The sequence below is a fragment of the Sander lucioperca genome, chromosome 21 (genome assembly GCF_008315115.2).
Source record: "Sander lucioperca isolate FBNREF2018 chromosome 21, SLUC_FBN_1.2, whole genome shotgun sequence".
Taxonomy (NCBI): Eukaryota; Metazoa; Chordata; class Actinopteri; order Perciformes; family Percidae; genus Sander; species Sander lucioperca.
Window position 1 is genome coordinate 29,063,926 of NC_050193.1, and position 27,759 is coordinate 29,091,684.

At 41.1% G+C, this 27,759-nt stretch overlaps 2 protein-coding genes and 1 long non-coding RNA gene across 5 annotated transcripts; all 3 read left to right on the plus strand.

Moving 5' to 3' along the window:
- Positions 1-719: 719 nt before the first annotated feature.
- On the plus strand, positions 720-17,277 carry LOC116065334 (ankyrin repeat and fibronectin type-III domain-containing protein 1-like). Of its 3 annotated transcripts, XM_031320798.2 has the most exons (20): positions 720-923; positions 3,168-3,570; positions 3,921-4,191; positions 4,340-4,540; positions 5,348-5,461; positions 5,841-5,938; positions 6,873-6,963; positions 7,635-7,742; positions 8,249-8,348; positions 9,534-9,663; positions 9,807-9,926; positions 10,147-10,253; positions 11,022-11,136; positions 11,464-11,630; positions 12,031-12,208; positions 13,217-13,379; positions 13,980-14,146; positions 14,643-14,847; positions 15,059-15,611; positions 15,645-17,277. In XM_031320798.2, the coding sequence occupies exons 2-20, from the start codon at positions 3,412-3,414 to the stop codon at positions 15,787-15,789; spliced, it is 3,192 nt and encodes a 1,063-aa protein (XP_031176658.1). In that variant the 5' UTR covers positions 720-923; positions 3,168-3,411; the 3' UTR covers positions 15,790-17,277. The 3 variants fall into 3 exon arrangements, with proteins under 3 accessions (XP_031176658.1, XP_031176656.1, XP_031176657.1); XM_031320796.2 differs by having other exon boundaries at positions 15,059-17,277; XM_031320797.2 differs by lacking the exon at positions 720-923 and adding an exon at positions 961-1,048 and having other exon boundaries at positions 15,059-17,277.
- Positions 17,278-19,143: 1,866 nt separating this feature from the next.
- On the plus strand, positions 19,144-26,938 carry LOC116065348 (GTPase IMAP family member 7-like). The gene is made up of 2 exons (XM_031320822.2): positions 19,144-19,523; positions 25,834-26,938. Exons 1-2 carry the CDS (start codon positions 19,490-19,492, stop codon positions 26,865-26,867), a joined length of 1,068 nt encoding a protein of 355 aa, XP_031176682.1. The 5' UTR covers positions 19,144-19,489; the 3' UTR covers positions 26,868-26,938.
- LOC116065358 lies at positions 20,227-23,758 on the plus strand. Its single transcript, XR_004108707.2, has 5 exons — positions 20,227-20,470; positions 21,725-21,908; positions 22,832-22,968; positions 23,131-23,210; positions 23,708-23,758. It is a non-coding gene; the product is annotated as an uncharacterized LOC116065358 (long non-coding RNA).
- Positions 26,939-27,759: the final 821 nt, after the last annotated feature.

The following is a 27,759-nucleotide window of genomic DNA, read 5'->3' on the forward strand; positions in this document are numbered from 1 at the left end:
ATATAAATCAACTAATACATTATGATATATTACTATGGGTTAAGATACCCAGCAATATATAAAGAAGTTCAAATTAGCTCCAGGAATAAGGGATGAAATATATTTCTGAAATGGACCATCCTGCTTAACGAGTACTTTTACTTTTGGTACTTCAACCCATGTGTTGTCCTCGGGTCAAATTTGACCCCTTTTCAAAGTTATAAATAAATAAAAAATATGGGTTTCTTTCAACCAAATTGCCCAAAAATAACATGGATATAGTTCCGTACACGAAACGGGCTGTAATTAGGCATCAACATACGTTCGTCTGATCTTAACTATGCCAATACTTTTGAATGCATGTCTTTACTTGTAACAGTGTATTTTTAAACTGTATATTGCTACTTTTACTCAAGTAAAAGGTACTTCCTACACCACTGGCTGTACGACCTACTCGGTAACATCAAGCTGCTTCACCGCTCAGAAACAACAAATAGTTCTGCATTCGCCGTTAATACAACACTTAGAATCCTCAGTCTCTCACTAGAAATACTACATATCCTATCATGCATTTAAACCATATTGTTGCTATAAAATCCTGGATTATCAATAAACCTAAATAGTCTGCATGCATACAGCAGCCTATCAGGTCACTGTTTATATTAGGCAGCACTTCTTTGTTTTTTTCTGAGAATGAGATAAAGTAGGAAGAGGGCGGAACTAGGACGACGTGCGTGTGTGCGGCAAGCTCTCACTCGGGTGTAACGTTCAGGTGCGATTTACTATCAGAGGTGAAAACTCCTGAAGTCGCAACGATGGATTATATCTGACTAACGGATAACATCATTTATAAAAAAAAAATAAAATAAAAAAAAAAAAAACATGTTGACGCACCGGTGCAGCTTTGGAGACAAGGCTGATTAAAGTGAAAGTAACGACTCACGGTAAGAAAAGAAAAACTCTTAACGAAAGGTACTTCATGTTCATACTGGGCGTAGTTTTTTTTTAACCTGTTGTCCAAAAGCCATTGGACCACTTTGCTCCATTCAGTGCCACAGTCTAGGCAACTGTAAGTATTAACTAATGACGTTTGTTACTTTATGGTATTTTTCCACGTGGTATTAGTAGCCTACAGTTGCTATTTTCTGACATCAACATTTTCATCCTATAGTCTAGTAGTAGTATCTGTATGGCATTACTTTTTAGTAGGGTTACTGTAGGATTACAATTAGTATACAAAAACAAATCAAATGTAGCATATAGCTGATATAAATGTTTTATGTTTTTATAGTTTGTAGAAATTCTAATTAAAAGTATAACAACTTTTTATGACATTATTTATACATGGCATGCTAAAAAAAATGTATGTTAACTGAATTTTGCCTGTTGCAATGTGTGTCCCTAAATTATCAATAAGACACATGACTGCAGTGTACAAAATGCATTTCTGGAAACAAAGTAAGATATGATAACCCTTTAGGGTGATGTTCTCTATGGTTTATTTGCATAAAATAATGTACTGCCTTACTTCCTGTGGGATCAGAAATATTAGTCATCAGATGTTTCCATCTCAACTAGCCACAGCATTTAGCAGACTGACACAAACAGAAAGCCTATTTGCAAATATGCAGCAGCATACTTCACTCTTAAGCGTGTGGGCCACAGTACTGAGATAAAAACCAACATCACCACGACCTGAGAGACTGACATGCAAGAAAACCACAACGAATCTATGGTGTATGACTTTTCATGGGTCAGCAGGGGTTGGTTTTAAGCACCCAACATGACCCTCTTTACAAAACTGATATTCTCTCAGCTGCAATGCTGGCCCAGTTTGCACACAGGATTTTATTCTCCTCCCAGGTGTTTTGCCTTGTCTTATCTTTGTGCTTCCTCAAAAAAAAAAGGTAAACACTAAAGCTTATCTCTCCTTCCAACAGCTCCATAAGCACTTTCCACAACTGATGTAAGACATATTAAACAAACAGGGGGAAACTTTACCAATAACAATGGTTGGTATTACCCCTATACAACACGGCCACAAACCCACATATATACGTAGACAGGGCAGGTATTATGCAAGCCAGTAAGTAAGTAAGTTTTATTTGATTAGGACAATGCACATGAATCAACATTTCTGTAAATGCGGCAGTGTTAGCCAGTCGGCTAATTTTTAACTGTAGTCCTAATTACCTAGCATAGCAACCAGTGAGTTACACAGTGAGGGAGCAGGTACAATGTGTCACTGAGGCATGTGGCATCATTGTGGCCAGAGTCCTCATATTATATATTCTGTCCTCAGCTAGACCCAACCAGGGGAGTATTCACTTTCACACAAGGACAGTGGGCTACTCAGCACACCAGGACTCAACTTGATAGAGATTCAACTGGGAATTTGAGGCTTTCTGTTAGATGAAAAAGTGGTGGTGATGAGAGAGAGATGACAGAGAGGATAGAGTTCCCCCTTTTCAAAGATGTTCTTCAGATCTGAATGATCGGGGATGACGTAAACCGTAAAACGATGTGAAAGTCACTCGAAACTGTAGGGCTGTGAAAAGAGAGAGGACAGAATGAGAAGAAAGACAGTGACGAATGAAAGAGAGGACTTGCTGACCGAAGAGGGAGAGGGCGGAGAACTACGCCAGACTGTGTTTTGCTCCAAGTGTAAGACAGATATTCTGGCTCAAAAGTGCCTGACTGTAATGATGAAAAGGCGATGGAATTGATCATGAACCATCATTACTGCGTGGTGATGATGGATCATTTGTCTTCAAGCTGACTATAGGAGGAGACTCATATTTATTATAAGGAAAGATCTTTGACTCTTATACATTGCATTTTCTTCAGTTAATCAGATTGATGGGTTGTTTGCTTTGTGCACTGAGACTCCATTCAGAGCGAATAAAAACCCATGTCACATAATAGCCAGTAAAATAAGAACAAAAGGGAGAATAGTAAGAGGCACAAAAATAAATGCTACAAGGCATTTTTTTCATCTTTAGTGTAGGCATTGTAACTTTTATCCATTTATCCACCCACACAGCACTACTCAGTTGAGCCTATACTCACCGATCAAGTCGGCAGAAAATTGCCTTTACTGTAGAAGAATATGTGTGAGTCTGACTAGTATATTCTGTTTTTTTCCCCCCTCTTTTTCTCACTTCATTCTCTGCTATACACTCTTCCAGGTTCCTAATGACTTTCGCCTTTTCTCATACTCTCCTTATTCTCCCCGTTGTCATTTTTTCTGTTTCGAATGGCACGTTTCTCATGCCGTCTTCCCTCTCTATGGCTCTTATGTTGGGGGTTCTAATCTTTCACTCCATGAACTAACCAATCCCTCACAACGCTGACTATTTCTTCTGTTGGTCCTCTCCTCTCCTCTCCTCTCCTCTCCTCTCCTCTCCTCTCCTCTCCTCTCCTCTCTCTGTCATGTCTGTATCTATGAGGAACCCACCCCAGCGCCGGCGCTCTCTGGGTCCTGTCTCGCCCAAACGCATCTACAGAAACCTGTCCGTCAGACTGAGGGGTGGAGAGTCATCTGTTGCCACGGAGATCCCACCCAAACACCTCAGCAAGTCTGCAGAAGTTGTAAGATATTTTTGGCGTCATATTACTGTAAAAGGGAGGTCTGGTCACTTTGGCTAAAATGCTTTTTTTCTGTCCTCTGGCAGGGTTTCTTTTTTAAATCACAAGATCTAATTTTGACATTACATGCTGACTCTGTCACTATGAATACATTATCTCAGGCGAGGCTGCTGCTCTGATTTATGATTTGATTTATGTATCCCGCATCACTGTCTCATCCACTGCAAGTCCAACTCCCTTCCCTCTGCCTCATAAAATAAATCTCTCTTTCGATATGAACTCTCTCCTGTCTCTCTCTCCCTCACCCGCCCACCTCCTATTGGCCCTTCATCCTCTCCCCTGCTCCCCATTAGTACAAGAACCTGTGGGAGGCAGTGGAGAATGAGGACACTTTGGCCGTGCAAAGCCTGCTGTCCAGAGACCACACCAAGTGTGGAGGAGGAGGAGGAGGAAGCATGTGGGAGAGAGGGGAGAAGAAAGAGAAGGACTGGGAGAGAGAGAGGGAGAAAGGGGTGAACAGGGTGAGCGAACAGGGCCTGGTCCCCCTGGACGTGGCTGCCCTTACCCACAATTCCCCTCTGCTCAATGTGTTGGCAAAGGCAGGAGCCAGACATAACCCTGTTTGTAAGTCTTGTGTTTTAAAATATCATAAGTAACATCAAAATTCTGTTGGAAGTGGATACATTTAATTCAATGCAAATGATATTCAGAACTCCGTCCTTTCTCTTGCTCCTTCTCTTGTCTGTCTCTCTCGACTGTGTTTTCTTGTCAGTGTGCCGCCCAGCGGAGTGGTCGCTTAAGCTGGATGCTCTGGTGGCACTGGCGGGTAAACGGGTGGAGGAGGGGAAGCAGGAGTTACTGAGGAAGGCAGGGGCAGGGCCTCAGGCAAAGACTGATGTCCAGAGACACATCAGCTTCTGGAGCCTCAGGCTGCAACTGTACTGCCGGATGAGACAGAACTTCCATAAAACAGGTCAGTGGTGGTGGGTCAGCTTGTGACATTTCTAGGTCACAGGCCTCTCAACTCTCCTCTACATCCCCTTTTAACTCATCTAAGATTCAACAGACTCCCTTGTCATTTACCTATCTAAATTCTCCCATACCCTACATTCCGTCCACCAGCTGCCAGTGGCTGCTTGTATCAAATTTGAAACCTTGGTGCTGGTTGATATATGCGAGGGGAATCCAAGCCCACAATACCTCCAAGGCTTTGGTGCAACCTGTTTCGCTTTCCTACCAATTTGCTCAAGTCCTCTTCCTCCTACCTCTCCATTGGTTCAAACTCTCATAATTTTATTTTAGAATTATGTGATGATTTCCACTCTGTACCTAATTAAATTGATCTGTATAAATGTCTCTCCTTAATTCTCATTTCATTTCTCTTTCAAGCACTACGAGTTCTCTTTCCTGACCGTTTTATGATTACAAGCGTTATTGTAATAAGGCACTGGCTCTTATTCTTGGTGCAGGGAAATGAAGCATACTCTTGTTACACATCTATCTGGATAAGAGTGTCAGCTAAATCCTTAAAATGTAAAATATGAATGTGTATTTGTCTGAGACTTATTACTTAATCTATTCACTCCGGGTCATGGCTTATGTGCAGAAATTCATCATTAACTGGGCTAGATGTTATACTGTAGTAATATTATTAATATTATGATAGCTTGCAGATTCCTGTAGGGAAACTCTGTTCACTGGCTCTATTCATATCCAAGCAGGTCATAGTAACTAAGTAGTGCTCATTTTGAACATTGTTCTGTCTAAATGTTTCACCCAGAGCTCCCTGGGCCTCCCAGTCATGTGTCCATACTGGTGACCAGCACATCCTCTCTGTTTGTGGTGATCCAAGAGCCAGAAGGTGACACGGTGGGGCTCATCACCCGCTACAAAGGTAGGTGGTGAATAATCAGACTTTAATATATTAATGAATGTAAGGATGGATAGATGCAAATAAATAATAATGGAGGCATGATCAAAACAGGAAGAGAGACATGATGGCTGAATAAAGGAATAATATAATCAAGGTCTTACACAACATTTAGGCTCACAGGTATAAACGCTTCATATTTATAGAGCTTGTTTGGCTTCTTCATTTTTGCATTTTTAGTTTTGACAGCTGTATAAAATGTCATACTTTGCAGCCAAGAGTATATTACGCCCAGGTACAGCAAGTTCCCGAAACTGTAAACACTCAAATCCTTAACTCTACCATGGGGGCTTTGAGTAAAGCCAGAGAATAATCTATCAGTGAGATTGTTTTGTGTTCACAGTGGAATGGAGCACCTCAGCCAGCTTCAAACGCATCCTTGGCTCAGCCCAAGTTACAGAGACCAAGAACCCATCCCATAGTATCAAGGGACTCACAGCAGTAAGTCATGCAGTACCTTTACACACACACACACACACACACACACACACACACACACACACACACACACACACACACACATCAGGATGTACACAGATTCTAACTCCACACAAAGATATATGCAGGAAAGAAAAGGTACCATATTGTAAAAAGTGAGATTTCCATGTCTTTTTTTTATCATAAAGCAGGTAGAGGTGGCTCGATGGTGTTTTAAGCCCCCAACTTCTCCTTCCAGGCAGCGTTGCAACCAGTGACTTCAAGGCACCTAACCCTAACCCTAACCCTAACCATATAACCATAACCATAACCATAACCATTGCCTAATCCTAGTGCCTTCCAGGCAGCGCTGCCTGGAAGGAGTTGTTGGAGGCTTAAAACACAGATAAACGTAGAGGTGCTATAAAAATACTGTGAAAGTATCGACACGCTAAATCCACAGAGAAATGCATATAAACTGACCAATCAGAGACTGACTGGGCTTTTCCAGGAGGGAGGCTTAAAGAGGCAGGTGCTAAAATGAAGCGTTTCAGACAGAGGGTGAAGAATACAGGTATATTCAGACTGACAGACTTAGTTTTTTTAAACATTAAAGCATGTAAACATGTTGTAACAGAAATCCAAAATACACATATGAACCTGAAAATGAGCAATAATATGGGACTTTTTCAGGGACATGCAATCATGCACACATATATACAATACACATTAGCTCCTGACCTACACAGACTGTATTTATTGCGCCTAAATCATCATCATCTCGTGAACTAAAACACTTCCCACAAGAGAACACTTATCCCACTCAACTGCCTCACTGTGCCTAACCTAAGATGAATAAATAATGACAGCAGTGTGTGATTTCTTTGTCCCAGAATGAACGATTCATAAGGTTAATGCATGGTGATAATTTGGTGGTCTGGTGCTTCTCTAAATGCAGGGAGTGCATTACTTTGTAAGAGTGAGTGCCTACAATGTGAAAGGATGGGGCCCGCCTCAGTGCTCTACTCCAGTCAGCGCTGCCCCCTCCAGTGAGTATACTGAACTGCAAACTGGGATGAATGTGGACTCACCGCTTTGAAAGAGCTCCATTCTTTTTCTCTCCCTGTCCTTGTGTAATGAAATTACTTGGCTGGCATCAAGCTTGATGTAAAAAAAAGTGGAATCCACTCATGGCTGGTAGATTAATGAATTATTAAAACATGGAGAATAAAGATGTCACTACGAGTCAATGGGCCTTGTGCTTTGAGTTTGAATTGGGCTCATAATCTCTCTTGCATGCCATCCCCTCTTTCTCGCTGCATTACTTGATGTTACTTTCCACTCTATACCGTGAAATGAAAATTACCACACTATGTTTTTAAAAAGGCAAAAGAAATATTCATATAAATCCAAACATAAGTGAATACAACCAAAGTAGTAATATTCAGTACGTTGCAGTGTCAGTTAAGTGACACAATTTAACTTGAACGTCATATCTAACTTAAAAAAGGAGACATCAGCAGCTCAGAATGAATCAGCATTGAAACAAGTTGCAGCACACACTCTCTTATGCAATCACTCTTGCCTTCGAATTACCAAGATAGGAAAAAGCAGCACTCAGGACTCGCCTGCAAATTAGTTTTTGATGTCTTGAATGATTTTCCATAATTGCATAAAAAAAAGAAAGCGATGGTTTGTTCCTCTGTTTCTTCCTGTGCAGGTTGGAGAGAGTGCATCGGTGTGAAGTCACAGTTCAGAAATCACGAGGGCCTTGTGAGGAAACTGCTGGAAGACGCCAGAGAACCACATTACAGAGGATACTGCATAGGTAACACCGGCTCTTTGGTGATGTAACAATTGCTGCAATCGCATATGCAGTTGCTGTGAAGCAAGCATATATGAATCCACGAAACTATATGTATGTAGTGCCACAGCATCACTTGATTTTCTCAATGAAAATAAAACAAAAACATATTAACCCTTAGATTTGACCCTTTAGAATCACTGAATTCATACAAGTACAACAGAAAACTGTTGTACTTGAATGAATGAAGTGATTCTAAAGTGTCAGAAAACATATTGAACACTGAGGACATCGAAACATTAATTGTAGTTATGTTTTCTAAGGACCCAATATGCTCACTTCGCAGATTTCTATTCCTATTTTACACCATTATATATCAGCAGCGTTCACTGCATCAACTCTTTTCATTACAGGGAAATTGTTTCACCGCCGCCGCCCATTTGAATATATCTTATGCGAGTGCAGTGTATGTTCTTTGGCAGATAAAATGATTCTCATCCCGACTGATCCTCCTCTCTTCCGCTCCACAGAGAGCTCTAAGCCCCAGAGTCCCAGCAAGCGTCTCTCTGTGTCTCGAGGCATCAAACAACTGTTCCAGTCCGCCACCAAGTTTGTTCGTCTCCTACAGAGGTAGCTCTCCATATGTTTTACCTGTCCCACTGTGCCTTGTGGGTATGGGGAGTAGCGGATTAAATGTGATGCGATTACAACAGTGCAGACGAGTCCAAACTCTTAACCTGTTACGGTTATTAAAAAGAACAGTAGTCACATTCCAGCTGCTGTCAAGATAAGTGAAGCAGTCTTTTGAACGGTAGGCTATGATGTTTGAAATAACTGAACTGTGGGAAGTGACACGTGACTGAAGGCTTCTTGCTCCTAAGTAGGAAAGGGTGTAACTGCATGAATAGGAACCTCAGCATGGCTTTAAAAAAGTGGTTGAACACTGCATAGATCACTCGAAACGTGGTGGTTTGAAGGAAAATGCTATTTGAATGTAGACACAAACATCATTTGTGTTAAGTTGCAATAAGGTAAAAAACAGCACAATCAGTGGCCGGGTTGGATCAGTGGTATAGCAGGCGCCCATTGTTGTGCTTCTAAGGTGCACTCCCAGGTGAGGACTTCTTCACTGTAATAGATAGTAATAACTTCACAGACACAGTAAGTTAAACACACAATAGGCTTCAGCTGAAGGAGAACAACACTTCTTCTTACAGGCTCCGCAGCCTGCACTAACCAAGTGAGTTCTGATCTCTCTTCCTCTTACCGCCCTTTTTATTGGGGTTCAAACACACACACATACATTATAGGCTACACCCATATGTTGAGGCTCGGGTCAAAAGGGCACGACATGTTCTTTAACCTACTTCAAACCAGTTTTATGATACTTCCCTGCTCGGACCCCCTGTTGCTACATCCTGTTGTTACATCCTGTAATAGATGAAGAGAAGAGATATGTGTGCATGCAATTAAGTGGGAGCAACATATAGGAACTGAAGTATATATAATAAAACTGAAGTATATAAGAATATTTGATGTATTATATTCCACACCATACAGTATACTGAGAGGTTTATGCCTCGACGCAGAGGTCCAGGGTTCGAATCCGAGCTGTGACAATTTCCTGCATGTCTTCCCCCCCTTTCTCACCTAGCTGTCTTGTCAAAAATTAAAGGCGGAAAAGCCCAAATAATAATCTTTAAAAAAAAACAGCACGATCAGAACATTAATGTATTTAGAAAAACATGTTTCCTACTGGACTATCATGTTGGTCTGTGAAAACTAATTTCATTTGGTCTGTGTCGATCTAATTAGGGGCGTGTACTTGGCTACTGTGTTCTACTACAAGGAAAACATCCTGGTGACAGCTGAAGATCAAATCCCAGTGGTGGAGATCCATTGCTGCTCCACCTCCATCATCCACGACTTTCTTTGGTTTGCCAAGGTAAACTGTCAGCGGAACACATGTATACATTTAATCAGTTATTGAATTGTTTTAATTATCGTTTCCACATATTATTCAAAATGAAGGCTGTGGAATTTTCTGTGTGAATCCCAGTTAAAAATGTATTTTCTTTCTTTTTGCAGTTGTCCTGTGCATGGCAACAAGTGCCCTGGCTCCAGCAGGCCCTTTCCTCTGCTCACTCATCCCCCTCCTCCCTCCTTCAGAACAGGCATAACATTTTAAGAGCTGTTTCCCAGCTGCAGGTAGGACGTTAAGCCGCACACTCAACACGATGAGATGCATCAAAATGGGTTATTGCTTTTTAAATGACCTCTTAAAATCTCTTCGTCCTCCTACTCTTCTCACTGGTGTCTCACTTCCCTAGCTCACAGTCCATACCTGTACCCTGTATTTCACTGAATTAATCACATATATCCTCATATTTATTCATCCTCAAGTTACTCAACCTCTCTCTGCCTTCAGTCTTCTCTGGGAACAATGGAACTGGGCCAGGTGTACTACGAGCCTCTGAAAGACCGGCAGGGCAACGTCATACTAGTGACTCTGAAGGAGTTCCCAAATCCTCCCAGGTGAGAAAGAGTCCTTTGTTGCATTCTGTTAATCCCTGTTCCTTACAAAGAGCACACAGCATCAAAACAGGCTTTAACCTTTGTCTTCTTTTTGAAGTACAGACTCTTAACTCGCCACCCAGCTGCTCAGAGTCATGTTCCAAACATTCAATGAAACAAACATTTTCACAGTCTACCACATTGTGTGCTAGACTTCATCAATCAGCTAGTCTCGCATTGCCAGACCTTCCTCCACAGCGCTGCGGAGGAGGAGGGTCTGGCTAGTACACACAGCATTCTGGGATGGGAGAAACACATGCTCTGGTTTATTGGCATTTCTTTACACCAATCGCAATCGTCTTGGGCGGCACTAAGCGCCGGACACAATGACTGTGCCTCTGCAAAATAGCCTCGGGAAGGAAGTTGTTTTGGTGGAACACGCGTACCTTTTAAAGTTGTTTTAGTCGTGCAACAGAAAACTCAGATTGGACAGATAGTCTAGCTAGCTGTCTGGATTTACCCTGCAGAGATCTGAGGAGCAGTTAACCGTAGTCCTCAGAAATCCACCAGAGTTTAGAATGCCAAGACAAAGAAAGCGGAAGGTGAAGAACATCCGGTCAAAAATAAGGGACATCAAATCCGAATCTCCCTTAGCCAAAGGGAGATAATAACCTAATCAATCAGCAGGCTGGGCTTGCTCAGCACAAATGCAGAAATATGTTTTCAGGATATCCAGCCTGTCTGTTGATTTATATGTTATACTTCTTACTTCTTCTGCACTACTCCAAGCCCTCCTGACCCTCCACTCCACTGGATGCCCCTAGACCGCCTGGAAAAGAACCGTAGCAGAACTCCTCTGCTGCCTGAGCCCACTTCCATGGACATGCTCTATGAGCAGCTCAAGGTGAACCTGGGTTTGGGTTTGTGTAAAAGATACACATTAGAAAAGGTCTTATATCATGAAGCAGTAGCTGCCTGCAACAGAATGTATTGACTGCATAGAGTGCATAGTGGTTGAGTGTATTGACTTTCCTGATTTAATCATTGAGTCATGTTTTTCTCTCTTGTGCAAACTCGAATAACCCCAAAAACGCAATGGAATTAATTTAGCAAGCCCAACACAAATAAAAGCAAAAATGATACACTGCAAATCAACTGCATCTAAACACAGTATCTTACTTACATCTTTTAAAATCCCCAAATGCCATACCTGTTTATCTCTGTTCTCCAGGAGATGCTATCCCTCCACAGGCGCAGCATTCAGGTGACCCAGCCCGGTCTGTACGTTGGCATTCTGAAACTGTGCAGCTCAGTGGAACAGATCAGAGTCCTGGTGCCCCAAAGGCTGCCCAATCTACTCTGCCACACACGGGTCCGACACAATGCCCACGTTTCCAGGTAACACAGTCTGAAAAATGGCCCAGACCCATCACAAACTATGCTGATTGATTCAAAAGACCATAGCAGTCCAAATGCTGTAAAAACAATATTTCAAATGTGGTAACTCCTGGCATTAGAAAGGATGCTGTTTGGCAGCCAACTCTTGGATGTTGGACTTACTTCACCAACAAGGCAGTGGCCCCCTGCTTGCAACTGCATTACCTTACAACAATTATTTAAACATTATGTTAAATCAATCAAAAAGCGTGAGGAATGCTTTGGAAAATGATCTGCCTGAACATAAAGTATTATACAATGCAGTAGTAAATGGACCACAACATGCAAAGCTATGGATCCAACTCAGTTATTATGCCTTTTACAGTAACGTTTAGTTAACTGCATCATCATTGTGTGACAGAGAGGAGTGGGCGTGGCTTCAGAGTCATGTTAACACCACAGCCAATGGCGGCGTTCTGAACCTGTTGAGTGGCGAGGACGAGGGAGCGATGGAGAGCAGCAGCCTGGTGGAGTTCGTCAGGTCTCTGAGAACAGCAGTCACACATCTCCTGACAAAGCTCAACATCCCCCTCTACAGGGTAAAAAACACCCACCATGACATTCTTCTTTCTAAACAACTTGTTTTTAGGAATTGTTTAGAACAAGGGGTCTTCAACGTTTTTTTAAGCCAAGGACACCTTAAAGTTATAGTGCGTAGTTTCTGTCGCCCCCATGAGGAATTCTAAGTAATGACAACAAAACCGTTGGCTCGTCCACATGATACAAGCCTTCCGTGATCGCGCACTTGCCCCAACCCCTCCTCCACGCAGTTGCTAGTAGCCAAGAAGAACAAGGAGTTTCTGCGCGGGAAAGTCACCGGACGCCACAATCTTCTGAACATAGCCATACAGAGAAATACAGAGAGAGTTGTGTGAAGCTGATAGTCTTAATTAACTTTGTAGCAACTCAATTGGCAACGGCTTGAATGTAATGGACGTTCATTAATATCAAAAAGTTACACACTAAAGCTTTTAACTGAAAGAGAGATGGAGCAGGGACCTCCTACTACATATATTGTATAAAATTAAATTGCATAATAAACTGGGCCTACAATAACGTGAAGGGCAGCCTCAAGCCTTTATGCATACCTTTTTCTTTTGCACATAATACTAAGCTATTAAAATAGCCTAATAATTGTTGCCATGATTTTATGAATCATGTTTTAATGTTAAACATACATGTGGCACAGTGAATCCTTAGGATTAACTGTATCTGTGGATGGCCGTAGTGACTACCTTACCTATAGGCCAGTAAACAGTGGGGATTCATATTTGCTAATAATATGTTGGATTCATGTTAAGACTCAACAATAATTTGGAGGCCCCCCTGCAGTGACTGTGAGGACCCCCTAGGGGTCCCGGACCCCCTGTTGAAGATCCCTGGTTTAGAAAATTAGAAGACTATTCTGAACTGGTTTGGTTGGTCTGTATTTATACTATTTTATCATTTCACTGGACTGCTTTCTGAGTAATGCAGGGATAATAAAATTCTGTTCAACAATCACAGATGTTCATAACATGCGGACATATTATTTGCGTCTGTGACAGGCGTATCAATATGGTGTGTACACCCGGGAGCTGCTGCAGTTTGGAGACAAGATGTCCATGGTGCTGCTGCTGCCTCCCAGTGAGGACTTCAGCTCCAGCTACTGGCCTCTGGTGGGCACCAAAGAGTCTGGGCTCACCATGCCCCTGCAGATCTTTGAGCTGGGTAGGTGGAGAATTATACTTGCACAAGTCCGTAGATACGCTCTCACAATAGTACCACAGTGTTTTTCAAGCAGTGCTAAGAGAGGGGGCAAACAACAAGGGGAGTTAAGTTAGAGAATAATCAAACAGGGACCGCTGTGGACCTTGAGGATCTGATAAAATACCTGACAGGGTAACCTAACAGCATTGTGTCCTGGGGTCTGTTTAAGTTAAGAAAAATAGCAGCATCATAAGAACATGGTGACAGAATCATTTAATCTCATTAAGATCAATAAATGTGTCTCATCTGCAAAGGAACTAAAAATATGTTAACCCCAAAAAAGAATCCATGAAATGCATTTAAACATTTGCCAGTGTAAAGCACACTGATGTACAGTATCTGATCTTTTGAAGATGAGAATAATTAGTCCTTCCATCCTCCTTTTCATCCACACTGTAAGGGTTGGTTTTTCTCTAATTAAATCCATCGTTCCTTTTGACCCTTTTTGAAAATTCCCATGCTAAAGGTTTGATACAGTAAAGAGCGCTGATGAGTTGTGAGGCTTTTTCTCTTGGCTTTAATGTTGTGATTTTGTCTTGTCCTTCTTAACTCATCAACCAGTTCACTTCTGGACGTATGAACGGGACTTCCTGTCCCAGTACTGCAAGGCCTGGGTGGGGCTGGAGCTGGACACTCATCTGGCACAGCAGGCTCTACGGGAGGCGCTGGACACCAAGGAGGTGCAGGAAGCCAGAGAGCGCCTGACCCACGTCACCGAGCTTTCCCAAGTAAGATCATAAAATCAGACACAAAAGAAGACTTAAGTGTAGCAGCATAAATATTTTGTATTTTGAGAATTTCACTTAAAGTAGGTAGGTAGGAGTGTGAAGATCCAGGACTTAACCAAATAATTTGAACATCGACAACTTCTCAGTCCCTCCCCCCCCCTTTCTGCTAAAGCCCAAATGGTCTCCTAAGCCCCTCCCCCCACAAGGGAGAATGAATGGTGTGCATGAGCAGTGATTGACACGCAGTTAGACACCCCCCCTGGCCCTGATTGGTGCATCTGAACAGGGAGCGGTGGATTTTTGAAAATCTCACTACAGGCTGTAGTTTTTTTTTTTTATTACCTGCTTCATGTTGTTCTTCTCGAACATAGTGTCAGTATCAGCAAATATGACAGAAAGTTAGTTTTATAAGTCTTACCTACTGCATCTTTAATCATCAGGAGGACATTTTTCGGTGTCAGTTTCTTTGTTGCCCTACATTTTCCTGTTTCTTCAGCGTCTGGATGTGGTGTGGAGGGATTCCCGCTGGATCATGGACTGTCTGCAGTGCGTTCGGTCCAAGCAGTGGGTGGGGGCGGTGCCTCTAGGCCTGGTGATGGGAGGAGACCCGCCGCCACGTCCAGAAGGCGAGGAAGAGAGGGAGAGTTTGACTGCCAGACTGACGTGGCCCCATCAGATACAAGCACAGAGAGCCATTGCAGGTGCAGTGATGATGTGTAAATAGTCAAGTAAATAAACTTCTACAAGATTAACATTGTAGTTCAATCACATACAGTATGTTTACTCAGTTACCATGTTCACCATCTTAGTTTAGCTTGTTAGCTGCAATATGAATGACTGTAATTTGCTTCAGATTGAATGCTGCTATAGTTGGAGGATTAAGATTTTAACTTCTTCATGTTTTCCTTCTAGAGTGTTCAGCCAGTGTGACCCCACCAAATGTCATCTCTGCCGAGATTTCCGCTCCATCGGGAGTCATGGACGTCCCTGAAGAGGCCGCGCTGTTAATGGAGGGTGTAGTGAAGGGAGGATACCCTGTAGACATTCCCACTCAATCAACTGTAGACTTGACAAGCATTGGCCAGTCAGAATTAGGATGTGAAAGCGCTTTTAACAAATCTAGACTAGAGCCCGGTGCTGTTGAACAGTTTAAAGTGGGCTACACAGTTTTAGACAAACGTGAGGAACAGAACTTTCCTTCCAGCATCAGTGATGTAATCCGGCCAATGGAGATGGCAGAGTTGGTGGACATCTTGCCCACGCTGAGTCTCATTGAGGAAGAGACGCCCAGTGGCCTGTCCTCACCATCAGTTATGGATATGCTAGAGAGCTTCGGACTGAGGATCGGCGAAAGCAAAACCTTCTTCGACTTGGAGAATTCAGACTTGATCAACGGAGCCGGGTGTCTGTCAAAGCCCAACCCGGACTGTAACAGCACCAGTAGCGTGACAGAAACTCACTGTAAGAACTCGGGCATGTTGGCCTTCCATGGCAAGGTGAATGCCACAGGTGGCGACGTGTCTGTTATGAGCTGGCATTTTCCTCCAGAGGATACAGAGACTCAGCAGGTTCCCAGCAAGGGAGCGTGCTTTACGTTAAGACACCAGGTGGAGTGGGACAGACCTGCTGACAGTTCTTCCTGATATCGACTCAAGCACCAGCCTACTTTGTAAAAAACCAAATCAGTAGGCTGCAGCATAGTTGATTTACAGACAGAAAATCCTAGTTGGACATTTTTTATTTTGTCGATCAGTGTCCAACATTTAATATGAACTGCTGTGGAGGTAAATTGTGGAGGAAAATTCAAGTGACATCGAAATACAACTTCATCTAACACATGATTTATGTGGTTTGCACATTTCTGGGCCTCTAGTTCATATTTTCTAATATTCAGTTCACTGGAGCTTATTGTGTGGAAAAACTAAACTATAGTCATAGTTTTTATGACTTGAAGCTCCATCACTCACTACAGGACAAAGCAACATTGCTGCTCAGTGGAGCTAGTAAACAAACTCATTAAAATGGAAATGTTTGCTTTGCAGTCTATAAAAGGCTGCCATGCTGTACTGTATGTGTAGTAAATCGTTGTGTTTCTCTTTGGTTTACCTGTGTGCACTTTGGCATTACATAACAAAACAGAAGCAAGATTTATAATCCTGTTGCTTATATATTAACTGCTGTCGGTCCTACCGAGTTCTACCGGTTCCTGCCAGTTCTGATATCCAAGTTCTGAGCCCAGATATGGACAGATAATGAGAGAAGAAACGCATGTTGCGTGGGTGCTGCAAGAAAACCAAACTCAAGATGTGAACTTACAGTTGTGAGAAGGACGTAGAGGATCATTTCTTCTTCAGTTTCCTTAGTTACGGTATTTTCACCAATGATCCTTCACTACAAATGCCTATACAAAAGCAGGATTTCAAAAAGTACTCAAAAGTTTCTTTTATTTGCCTACTACATTACAATTGTCTGGGCCTCAATTTGTTAAGGAAAATGCAAGCCATTCAAATTCCCACATTCATGTCTGCTCTTTTTTGCTTCGGAGATTTGTTCTCACATTGTTGTATCTGTATCTTTACCTCCTTCTGCATGGCAGAGATTGAACTACAGCCAAGGAAACACGCACACAGCTTTTTTAATGTTTTGGTAGTAACCAAAGAGAGAGTGAGCGAATTGTGATGATTGGATAAAGAGTTTGTGTGTCAAAGGGAATTACAGGGACAATGCAGACAACACAGACTGGAATAAAGGCTGGAGAGAAATATTAAGGCGCATGTGACAAGTGTCAGAGTGAGGTGAAGGTTTTCCTGCTTGAATCTCTGCTTTTGTCTTGACAACGGAGCGGTGAAATAAAGTGATGTATTCGAGGCATACTGAAATGACAAGAAAAGATTACAGTTGAACAGAATGAGCTTTTCCTTATATGGCTCCATATATGGCTGTTTTTTATTAGGAGGTATTATCTTTGGTAGGAAAATGATAAATACTTAAGTGAGTTAAAACATTCAAACTTCATGAATGGTCATTATGTATTCAACTGTTAAGTCAGTTGAACTGCTGCCCAAACTACTGTTGTTAAAAATCCTATTAAATACTGCCTGCTTTAGCATTCTATGTTTGCATTCCCTAAATGTCTTCTATTGTGTGTGTAAAAAGGGGAATAAATCAATGTTTGTAGCTTTTCTGTTCAACATTTGAAGGCCCTGCAAGCTCATGGTGCACTCTAACAGGTGTTTTCACTTACTCTGCATTATTAGACCTCTATTCTTAGGATTGCATGGGCGTGTACGGACTGTTTTTTACAGATTTGTTAAGGCCTGACAACTCATTCTTATTTACTTTGATGGCCTGATGTAAAACCATCAAAGCTCAGTTTAATTGCCACATTTATCACATCTCATCCTTATGATGAAGTGAAAACATGGGGACATCTATTTCGGAGACTATTAGGTTAAAAGAAAATCTAATTGAGCAATCTGTGGATGGTTTTGTCCCTGCTGTTAGAAATGAGTAGACTTAACAGAGTACATGCACTTTGTAATAACATTTCTGTGATAAGGAGGGTACAAAGTGATATATTCAATTTCTAATTAACTTAGTGCTAGCTCTTTGCATCATCAAATAGTCACTGATTAGGAGTTCAGAGCAGAACGTTGTAATTTTTGCCTAAAATTAACAAGCACAATCTCATTTTTCCCCTTAGGTGCCACTGATGAGTATGCCTCAATGATTCACTAAAGTTATCTGGCTAGTTGTATTGTGATGAAACAACCTCTATGTCTGGGGGTCCTCTGCCAGAAAAATATTTTCGTTTGAATCCCATTTCCTGCATATACATTTAGGCACTATGATAATACAAAATCCATGAAATAATGAAGTTGATCATAATGATACATTCTGCCAGAAAGAATAGTGCTAAGCTATGTATATAAAAAAAGATGTCTTACTTTCTTTATTGTTTAATATAGGGGCGATCGACAAGACTTGAGAGAATCATGTCATAGTCAAAAACATTTACAATTTGAAAGTGTGTGTGTGGGGGGGGGAACACAAACGGGAAATTACACCCTAGCTAATAATATGTTGGATCAATGTTAAGACTTAACAGTAATTTGGCGGCCCCCCCTGCATTGACTCTGAGGACCCCCTCGGGGTCATGGACCCCCTGTTGAAGATGGTTCAATGTAGTTTGATATTAGACACACAACTGTCTCTTTTAATTGTTTTCACGGAAAATATTATGTGTATGTATTATGTATACTGTGTGACTCTAGGTCACAGGTGTCAAACTCGAGGCGCGGGGGCCAAATCCGGCCCCTCGCAGGTTTTGATCCGGCCTGCATTTTAATTTAGGTTCACAATAAATTTAGGACCAACTAGTTTTTGTCGCTTTTTCCAAAGTTTTTGGTGCTTTTATTTAATTTTTTTACATTTTTGGTGCATTTTTTCAACATTTTTGACGCCTTTTCCGGCGGTTTATGCGCTTTTTTCAATGCTTTAGGCACTTTGTTTTAACATTTTGGATGCTTTACTCAACGTTTTGCTACTTTTTCTGAAGTTGTTGGCGCTTTTTACGATGGTTTTTTTTTTCATTTTCTGATGTTTTTGTCACTTGTAGTCTGATTCAGACAATTTTGATGCTTTTTTTACGGCCTTTTTCCAACTTTTTTGACGCTTTTCTCAACGTATTTGTTGCTGGCTGAGGAACTCTTTTGGGGCTTTATGAGGCCCACAATGTTAGTGAGAGGCCTACAGTATATGAGAAATGCAATAATACAGTCAAAATATTTGACTTTTTCTCTTAAATAAAAGCATGTCAATAATCTCTACATGTCTGGCCCTTGATGTGTTTCTCATTTTCCAGTCTGGCCCTCTGGGAAACTGAGTTTGACCCCACTGCTCTAGGTGGAGAGTCAGTGTTGACCTGAGACTACTAGAACTGTGAGTGCTCACTGCCCTCTAGTGGTCACAGTCAGCTACTAGAACAAAACTGATTATCACAACTAACAACAGTTACATCAGCATTGGTGGTCGCTGTAATAGTGAAGAGACGTTTTAACAACAGTGTTTATGATATATAATGATATGGTGGTCTTCCCTGTATCCCTCTACCTTAGGGGTGGAAGGCATCGCGGTGGCAGTGTGGAGCGCCTCTCTGCTCGCCCGTGGACTGCAGCTGCTCTGATGTGATGCTCTCTGCGGGGTGTGGTGCTCAGTAAATGACAATTAAAAGCAAGAAAACAATCTAAATCACAGCGGGAACATACGGAATCAGTCTCCTGTTATTTCCTGGCACCGAAAAACCGGCAGGTCCAGAGGCTCTATTGTAGGTTCTCTGTTAGGATGTCGTCACCTGAAAATGCTGCGTCACATAAAGGTATGTAGATTACTGTTAGTGTTATCACTTAAAGTTGCTGATCAGGGCAACTATTGTGCCATTGCACTGCAGGCTACTATCCACAAAAATAATAATAATAATAATAATAATAATAATATTAATAATAGCCATTTAGAATATCATATACCCAGTAAGCACACATACGTCGGCACGACGTATGCAATTGATCGCTTCGTCTGCAATTGATCGCGGGTCATAAAGAAGAATAATGAAGCATCGTTTATTGAGCGTCTGGAGGTCTTATTATGATCGCAATCTATACATCGCAGCGACGTATTAACTATGTCGGAACGATGTATTAAAAGTTCCTCAGTTGTTCACGGGTCATTTGAAAGCATCGTTTAATGAGCGTCTGGACATCTTTACTACACACACTGTTGATGTGATGGACAGTGAATCTGAATTCTGCCCAGCAACTTTTAATGTGTTAGTGTGCTATTTTCTATAATAATCTGAACTTGTGTAAATTATCTTTGAGTAGCCATATGTCTTCACGTAGTAGACAATGGCAAAATAAATCATGATGTTTTTTTGGTGAAGTGTCCCTTTGAATCATTTTTAATCATGTTAATGAGGAGTAGGCCTATGTAATAATTTATATTTATATTCACAAACAGTAGCCTATTTAATTTAATTTTCAAACCCTTTACCCTATTTATATTAGAATGAAACAGACAAATAATTAAGTTGTGTTCTATTGAAAGGATCTAGCTACATGCTAACGAGAGCTCGACTCGGCGGAAGCATAAATACTTCAGCGCGGAAGGATACATGAGTGAATCGACAGTGATCCAACTGTCAGTCTCCGTCAGTGTCGATCAAAGTCGGGAGGATGGCGCTTGGACATTTAGCAACGGAGGATTTAATCACGGGCTTACTTCGTTTTGGAATAAAGGTCACTGAAGAGGAGCGAAGTAAATTCAAAGGTAAATTATGTGCATTTTTAATCTGTGTTTGTGGTGTTAATATTCAAAGTTGGAAGTTAACTTTACCGTTAGCACTAGCCAAGTTCATACTCTGTCAACATTAGCTAGCTACACTCGACATTGATGATTGCCATTATTAACGTTTACAGGTTAGTTAGTTAAAACATTAGCAGTATTATGTCCCATATTGCCATTCTACATGTTACGACATGGTACTTAGCTAGCTAACGGTACTTAGCTACAGTTGACCATCGAGATAGCTAGCTAACATTAACGTTAGCTATAAAACTACTGCGTCAGAGGAGAAAAAAACGTTTTTGCCGCCGAAAAGTCTTTTCTTCTGACTTACGTTAACTCTAGCTATAAAACGTTAGCTGGACTGCGTCAGAGGAGAACAATAAAAAGCGTCTTTGCCGCCTAAAAGTCTTTTGTTCTTAAATATATGTTAATGGTAAAGCAAAGCCATTTGGGCGGAATGTGACTATCGGTAGCCAGTGAGGGTTTGAAATGATGATTTATTCTTTATTTTGTCGTCAAACTGTCTTAGAACATTTTCGTAAAACCATGTAATGTTAACGTTAATTAACCTACAAAGACTAACGTCAAGTTACAACACCAGTCACGTTAACGTTAACTGACAGAACCGACCAACGGTTAACCAACGGTTAACCTCCCTTTCGAGTAGCTAGCTAAGCTTAACATTTAACGTTAGCTAGCTAGCTGCTGTTTTCAAAATAACCCGATTATCATTATTAATAAAAAAGTAAGATAGGCCTAACGTTACGTTATATTAATATAGTGTGTGTGTGTGTGTGTGTGTGTGTGTGTGTGTGTGTGTGTGTGTGTGAGAGAGAGAGAGAGAGAGAGAGACACACACACTTTTCCAGCGTCTCTAATGAGGTACGCCTCTTTTTTTTTTAAGATTATTTTTTTGGGCATTTTAGGCCTTCAATAGACAGGACAGCTGAAGACATGAAAGGGAATGACATGCAGCAAAGGGCCGCACGTCGGAGTCAAACCCACGGCCGCTGCGTCGAGGAGTAAACCTCTATATATATGGGCGCCCGCTCTACCAACTGAGCTATCTGGGCACCCTACTTTGTGTTTTTATATGGATATTAGGTCCGGACCAAACGGAGAATGATAGAGAAACGTGATTGCATAATGTGCTTTTTAAATGTGGTAACGTTACATTATGCTGTTACCACAGTGGTGGTTAACATTGCTGTTTTTCTTTTCTGTATTGTAGGTTAGATAATGAAGTTGACGGAGAAGCAGTGGACTATGGATTGACTGAGAGGATGGTTTCATACCTCTTTGAAGGATCGTTTAAGAAGCAAGCCAAATTCAACCGATTTGTACAGCAGTGGAAAGAAACCGTGACACTAACCGTTGAGCCTGTCCCGGTACATTCAGAGAAGGCTACAGTGGAATCAAGGTACCGGTAACAGTAATGTTATGCGATTGTTATAACATTAGGCCCAAGTAGAACCATGGAAAATAACTCTATAATCTCATAGACATATAAATAATATAAAATGTAAAGGTTACTACTGAAGAAGTTTTTATCTGGATCTGAATTCACCTGGCTCCGGTAGTTTATGTAGTGTAACATTATGCATTAGGGTGTACACACTGTAATGCATAATCTTGCACAGTCTTTGTAGTCCGAACGCAGGGGTAGAATGTAACTAAGTACATTTACTCCAGTACTGTACTTCAGTCTAAATGTTGAGGTACTTCTACTTTACTTGAGTCTTTTCTTTTCATTCCACTTTCTACTTTTTACTCCACTACATTTATCTGTTACAGCTTTAGTTACTAGTTACTTTAGTTACTCCACTACATTCATCTGTTACAGCTTTAGTTACTAGTTACTTTAGTTACTCCGCTACATTCATCTGTTACAGATTCATCTGTTACAGTTACTAGTTACTTTACACATTAAGATTACTGCTCACAGAACACATGTAGTTTATAAAATCTGATGTTTGATTCTAAAGTAAACTGAGATGATTAGTCCATTAAACACACAACTGGTTGGATCCTTTACACTTTCTAACATGTTTTAATGTTTAACTACATTATCCTGATAATACTTACAGACTTTTGTTTAAGTAACATTTACACTGCAGGACTTTTATTGTAACAGTATTGTTACAGTATGGTTAATTTGCCATACATTTTAAGACTATTGTTTTATTGTAAGAGTCCATGCAGGGTTTGTCTACATGTTTTTTTTCCTTATATTTGTGTTGGAGTTCATATTAAATTACTAAAGGCTCTCTTTGAAATTTAATTTTAAAATCCTATGATAATGTTGTGACATGTTTCCTGTTTCCTGTTTGTGCTGTGTTGCAGAATGAATATCTGCCGAAGATTTTAAGATGGCTTTAAGATCCTAGTACCCACAGTGCTTAGACTGACTCAAAGGAAATCTCCCCTTGCAGATCTGGCTTTGGAGGAAAGAGAGGCTGCCCTCACCGAAGATGTCCCTGGTAACACTCACTGATCAGCCGTGGTCACCCCTAGTGTTGTGGAGCCATTTAAACTTAATTTCTTTTCTATTTGTCTTCAGACAAGATAAGGCCTAACCAACCAAAATACACTGTACATTCACCTAATACACTTTCTTTTATTTTTTTTTACTTATTTTTCAGGGATTGATTTCAGAGCTGCAATCCTGCTGTTGCCGATCCTGTTCAGGGAGAAAAATGACATTCTCATCATACTTGGAGAGGTGTGTAATTTGCGTATACTTATTTTTTGTTTACATTACTTCACGCAGAGACTGGAAGAATTATATGCATCCCTTGGATGTCTTATTTCATAATACAAAATTTCTAGCTGTCAATACTGGGCCTTGGTGTGGACATGGGGGAACGCAAAGCTAAATATGGAGAAAAAAAAATGCATGCACAGTAAGAAAGATCTCTGATTTCACAAAAAATGTTGTAGTCTTTTGATAGGCCATTAAATGATGGTTAAGGTTGTTACTTACCGGAGACGTTTTTGTGTGTGTGTGTATGTATGTATGTATGTATGTGTGTGTGTGTGTGTGTGTGTGTGTGTATATATATATATATATATATATATATATATATATATATATATATATATATATATATATATATATATATATATTTATTTATTTATTTATTTATTTATTTGGACAGTTGTTTTGTGGTAGATTTCTACAATTTAACTGAGTGAATACTACTTTATGATCTCTTGCAGGATCAGCCTGGTTGTAGCGCTATCCTATTGCATGCAGAGGGAGTTTGAAAGACAACCGTTTATCTCACCCCTCGGATTGAGCCCTGTCAATGGAGAGTTCCCAGACTCAACATCTTGATGTGGTCTGGCCAAGCCTCCAGGAAGAGCGCCAAGTCTAAAAGCCACCATGGGTTTAGTGGATAACGGTGGTACTGCACCCCATGGCCCAGAAAGACTTTTCACATAGACTTTGCAATGGTTAAAGAAACGTCTATATTTCAGCGGATAATTTGTTTCGGGGTATATCAACTTACCAGCCCGAACACTGAAAGGGTCCTTGGTTAAAACGTTACGTTTTTAACATTTTTAACATTCACTAGAAGCGAATCCAGAATTATTAAATTTTTTAAATATATATATTCCACTAAGTTAAACCAGTCTCTTATTCACTTGCTGTGCAGAAACCATTCTATACCATTTTACCTCTATAGAAAACTGAGAAGACTAGATAAAACAAAATAAATAGTATGATAATAATTCGAATCGAACGATTTTATTACAGCAGCAGTAATGAGGAACCCTGTCCTCCAGGCGCCGACGGAAGCGGAGGCCGAGAAGGCCATCAAAGAGTTTCTCCTAGATAATTCTTTATTTTAATGTTTTAATATTTGTTAATGTTTTTTATGTTTATTGATTAATTATATAGTTCAAAATAAATGTTTGTTCAGCAAAAAGTGAGAAGTTTACTGGTCTTGTTTATACCAGCGATCCTACAGAGTGATTTAAGATGTTTTCAAGTAATTAGGTTAATAATTGTTTGTCATCTTCTAGACTATGATTTCTACAGATTAGACTGGTATTATTGGACTGTAGCTATAGTTTATTATAAAGTAGTAGTAGTTATAGCAGTAAAATGTTAATTAGGCCCCCTATCTAAAATATTCTCGGTGTACTAAGGTAAGTAATTTGTAATTTATTTTATCAACATTTAAAGAGTAAAGGTATGTTAGGATAACATATACGGTATGTAGCGCCTGACATCTGCAGACTGTATAAATGATATCTTGTGGATGTAGAGCCTGACATCTGTACTATGTATAACAGGAAGATGACCACATCTGTAAGATGTATAGCAGATGTTAGAACGATGTATATAAGCCTACATCTCTACAATGTATTGCATACGTTAGAACGATGTATATAAGCCTACATCTCCACGACGTATGGCATACGTTAGAACGATGTATATATGTACACGTCGCGGAGAGAGCGGCTATATGTCGCTGAAACGTAGCGCAGCGACGTCGCGGGGACGTCGTGCCAGTGAGCAAACTACCAAAATACTACATATCCCCGATGTATTTTGATTACATCGCCAATACGTCGCCGCGACTGGGTAGGCTATATTAAAATCCAACCTAATTCATGATTAATAATTCAGTCAGCTCAAATATGATCTGAAATCTTTAGAGCTGCAAAGATGAATGGATTAGTTGCAAACTGTTAAATTAATCTCCAACTATTTCAATAATCGGTTTGAGTCATTTTTTATGATACAAAGTAGAAATTCTCTTATTCCAGCTTTTTAAATGTGATTTTTTTTTTCTAGTTTCTTCACTCCTCTGTGACAGTAGACTGAAAATCTTTGACTTGTGGACAAAACAATGTCATCTTTCTGGAAAACAGATTTTTTTAACCATTTTTTGACATTTTATAAACCAAAAAACTTAGTGATTAATAGTGCTGGGCAATATATCGATATTATATCGATATCGTGATATGAGACTAGATATCGTCTTAGATTTTGGATATCGTAATATGGCATAAGTGTTGTCTTTTCCTGGTTTTAAAGGCTGCATTACAGTAAAGTGATGTCATTTGTAACTGTTCTATTATTTGCCTTTACCCGCTTAGTCATTATATCCACATTACTGATGATTATTTATCAAAAATCTCATTGTATAAATATTTTGTGAAAGCACCAATAGTCAACACTACAATTTTGTTGCGGTATCGATATTGAGGTATTTGGTCAAAAATATCGTGATATTTGATTTTCTCCGTATCGCCCAGCAATAGTGATTAATCAAGAAAATATAATCGACTGTGAAAATAAAACGTGCACTCTGGTTGTAACTTTGTTCCAGTCTGTGACGCGTCACCTCCAACATCAGAGGCTGAACCCCTGAGGATTGTTCTGTTGGGGAGGACGGGAACAGGCAGAAGCTCCGCAGGCAACACCATCCTGGGCAGGTCTGCCTTCTGGGTCAGCGTCTCCCCCTGCTCCGTCACCACACAGTGCACGAGACAGACTGGGACAGTAGACGGGCGGAGCGTCTCTGTGATTGACACTCCGGGTTTCTTGCACACACACCTGAACCCCGAGGAAGTCATGACAGAGGTGGGGCAGTGCGTTGTCCTGTCCTCTCCGGGACCCCATGTCTTTCTGGTGACCCTGCAGCCCGGCAGGTTCACCCAGGAGGAGAGGGACGCCTTAGAGTGGATCAAGGCTACGTTTGGACCTGAAGCCACCAGGTTTACCATGGTGTTGTTCACCTGGGGAGAACGGCTGCAGGGCAAACGCATCGAGGACTTCCTGGGAGAGAGCGGTGAGCTGTCGGAGTTTGTCAGCAGCTGCCATGGCGGGTATCATGTCTTTGCGAACAGTGAACAGGACGAGACAACGGACAGCTCACCACAGGTCATACAGCTCCTGAAGAAGATAGACAAGACTGTGGCGGAAAATGGAGGCAGTTGCTATAGCAGTGAGATGTTCAAGGAGGCTGAGCGGGCCATCAGAGAGGCGCAAGAGAGGATTCTGGGAGAAAGAAGACACACTGTGTCCCCACAGAAGGCGGCTAAAGACAAAGAGGAGCAGAGACCAGAGTTTGAGAGGATGAGGAGTGAGGAAGAAGAGGCCAGGAAACGGGCAGAGAGGCTTTTCTGGTGCGAGCTGATGACTGCTGTGGGGAAAGGTGCTGCAGAGGGGGCAGGGATCATGGGGAAGGACGAGGAGAAAGGGAAGGCTGTGACGAAGGTGAAGGTGATGGAGAGGGCAGCAGCTCTGGCAGCATCGCCGCTCTCCATCACTTCAGCTGCAAAAGCGGTGGGAGGAGCGGTGAGGGAAGGAAGCAAGGTGTTATATAAACACAGAAAAACTTTCCTGAAAACACCTCACTGAAGACAGTCAGTCAAGTGTCCCTCAGTGCAGTAAACACAGGCACAATGTAGAGGTGAGAGAAAATGTTAGCTGTAAAGCTGCAAAGATGAATCTATTAATCAGTTTGTTGTCAACTATTAAATGAATCGGCTACTATTTGGCTTGAGTCGTTTTTCAAAGAAATTTCTGATTCCAGCTTCTTAAAGAGGCACTATGCAGTTTTGGCCATTTCTTCGCTGTTTTCTCGCAGGTTTCTCTGTAGAGCTCCCCCTACAGCTTGGGAATAGATATTTGGCTGCTCCTATGTTTACTTGTGTCTGACTCCTCCCTCGGTCAGTCTGCCGTTTCCTCTTTCTCTGTTCCTCCGACAATGCTTTCCTAGCTTTCTGCTTCTTTTTTGCAGGCTCAGCCATGACGATAGTGTGAAAAACTCCATCACTACCTTGTTAGCCGGTTCCTGAATGGGCGTATGTGTGCAGTGCCGTGAAGCAATTTGTTACATCGCGAGACCTGATATCACACGATACTTCCTGACGCTGAGACTGGTGGCCCGCCGGCCCAAAGTTGCAAGGGTGTTTTTTCCACTCACAGGCGCTAGGGGGGAGCGAGACGACCACCATTCAACTCGAAAAAAGTCATATAACCATTCCAATGACTCCGAAGCTGTTCAGTTAAGGTAAATTAAGCTAAAAAAAACTGCATAGTTCCCCTTTAAATGTAAATATTTTCTAGTTTCTGCACTCCTCAATGACAATAAACTGAATATCTTTTGAGTTGTGGACAAAACAAGACATTTGAGGATGTCATCTTGGGCTTTGGGAAACACCGAACGACAGCCGATTAATCAGGGAAAATAATCAACAAGTTTAACCGACTAGGCAAGTTTATTTATAGACTATGAAAATAACTGTTA

Excerpts from the sequence above, each read along its gene's own strand:
- LOC116065334 (XM_031320796.2), top strand. The coding sequence starts at position 3,412 with ATGTCTGTATCTATGAGGAACCCACCCCAGCGCCGGCGCTCTCTGGGT. Across the intron at positions 4,192-4,339 it reads AGCCAGACATAACCCTGTTT|TGTGCCGCCCAGCGGAGTGG; the intron begins GTAAGTCTTGTG and ends TTTTCTTGTCAG. Across the intron at positions 9,664-9,806 it reads ACTTTCTTTGGTTTGCCAAG|TTGTCCTGTGCATGGCAACA; the intron begins GTAAACTGTCAG and ends TTCTTTTTGCAG.
- LOC116065348 (XM_031320822.2), top strand. The coding sequence starts at position 19,490 with ATGTCGTCACCTGAAAATGCTGCGTCACATAAAG. Across the intron at positions 19,524-25,833 it reads AAATGCTGCGTCACATAAAG|TCTGTGACGCGTCACCTCCA; the intron begins GTATGTAGATTA and ends ACTTTGTTCCAG.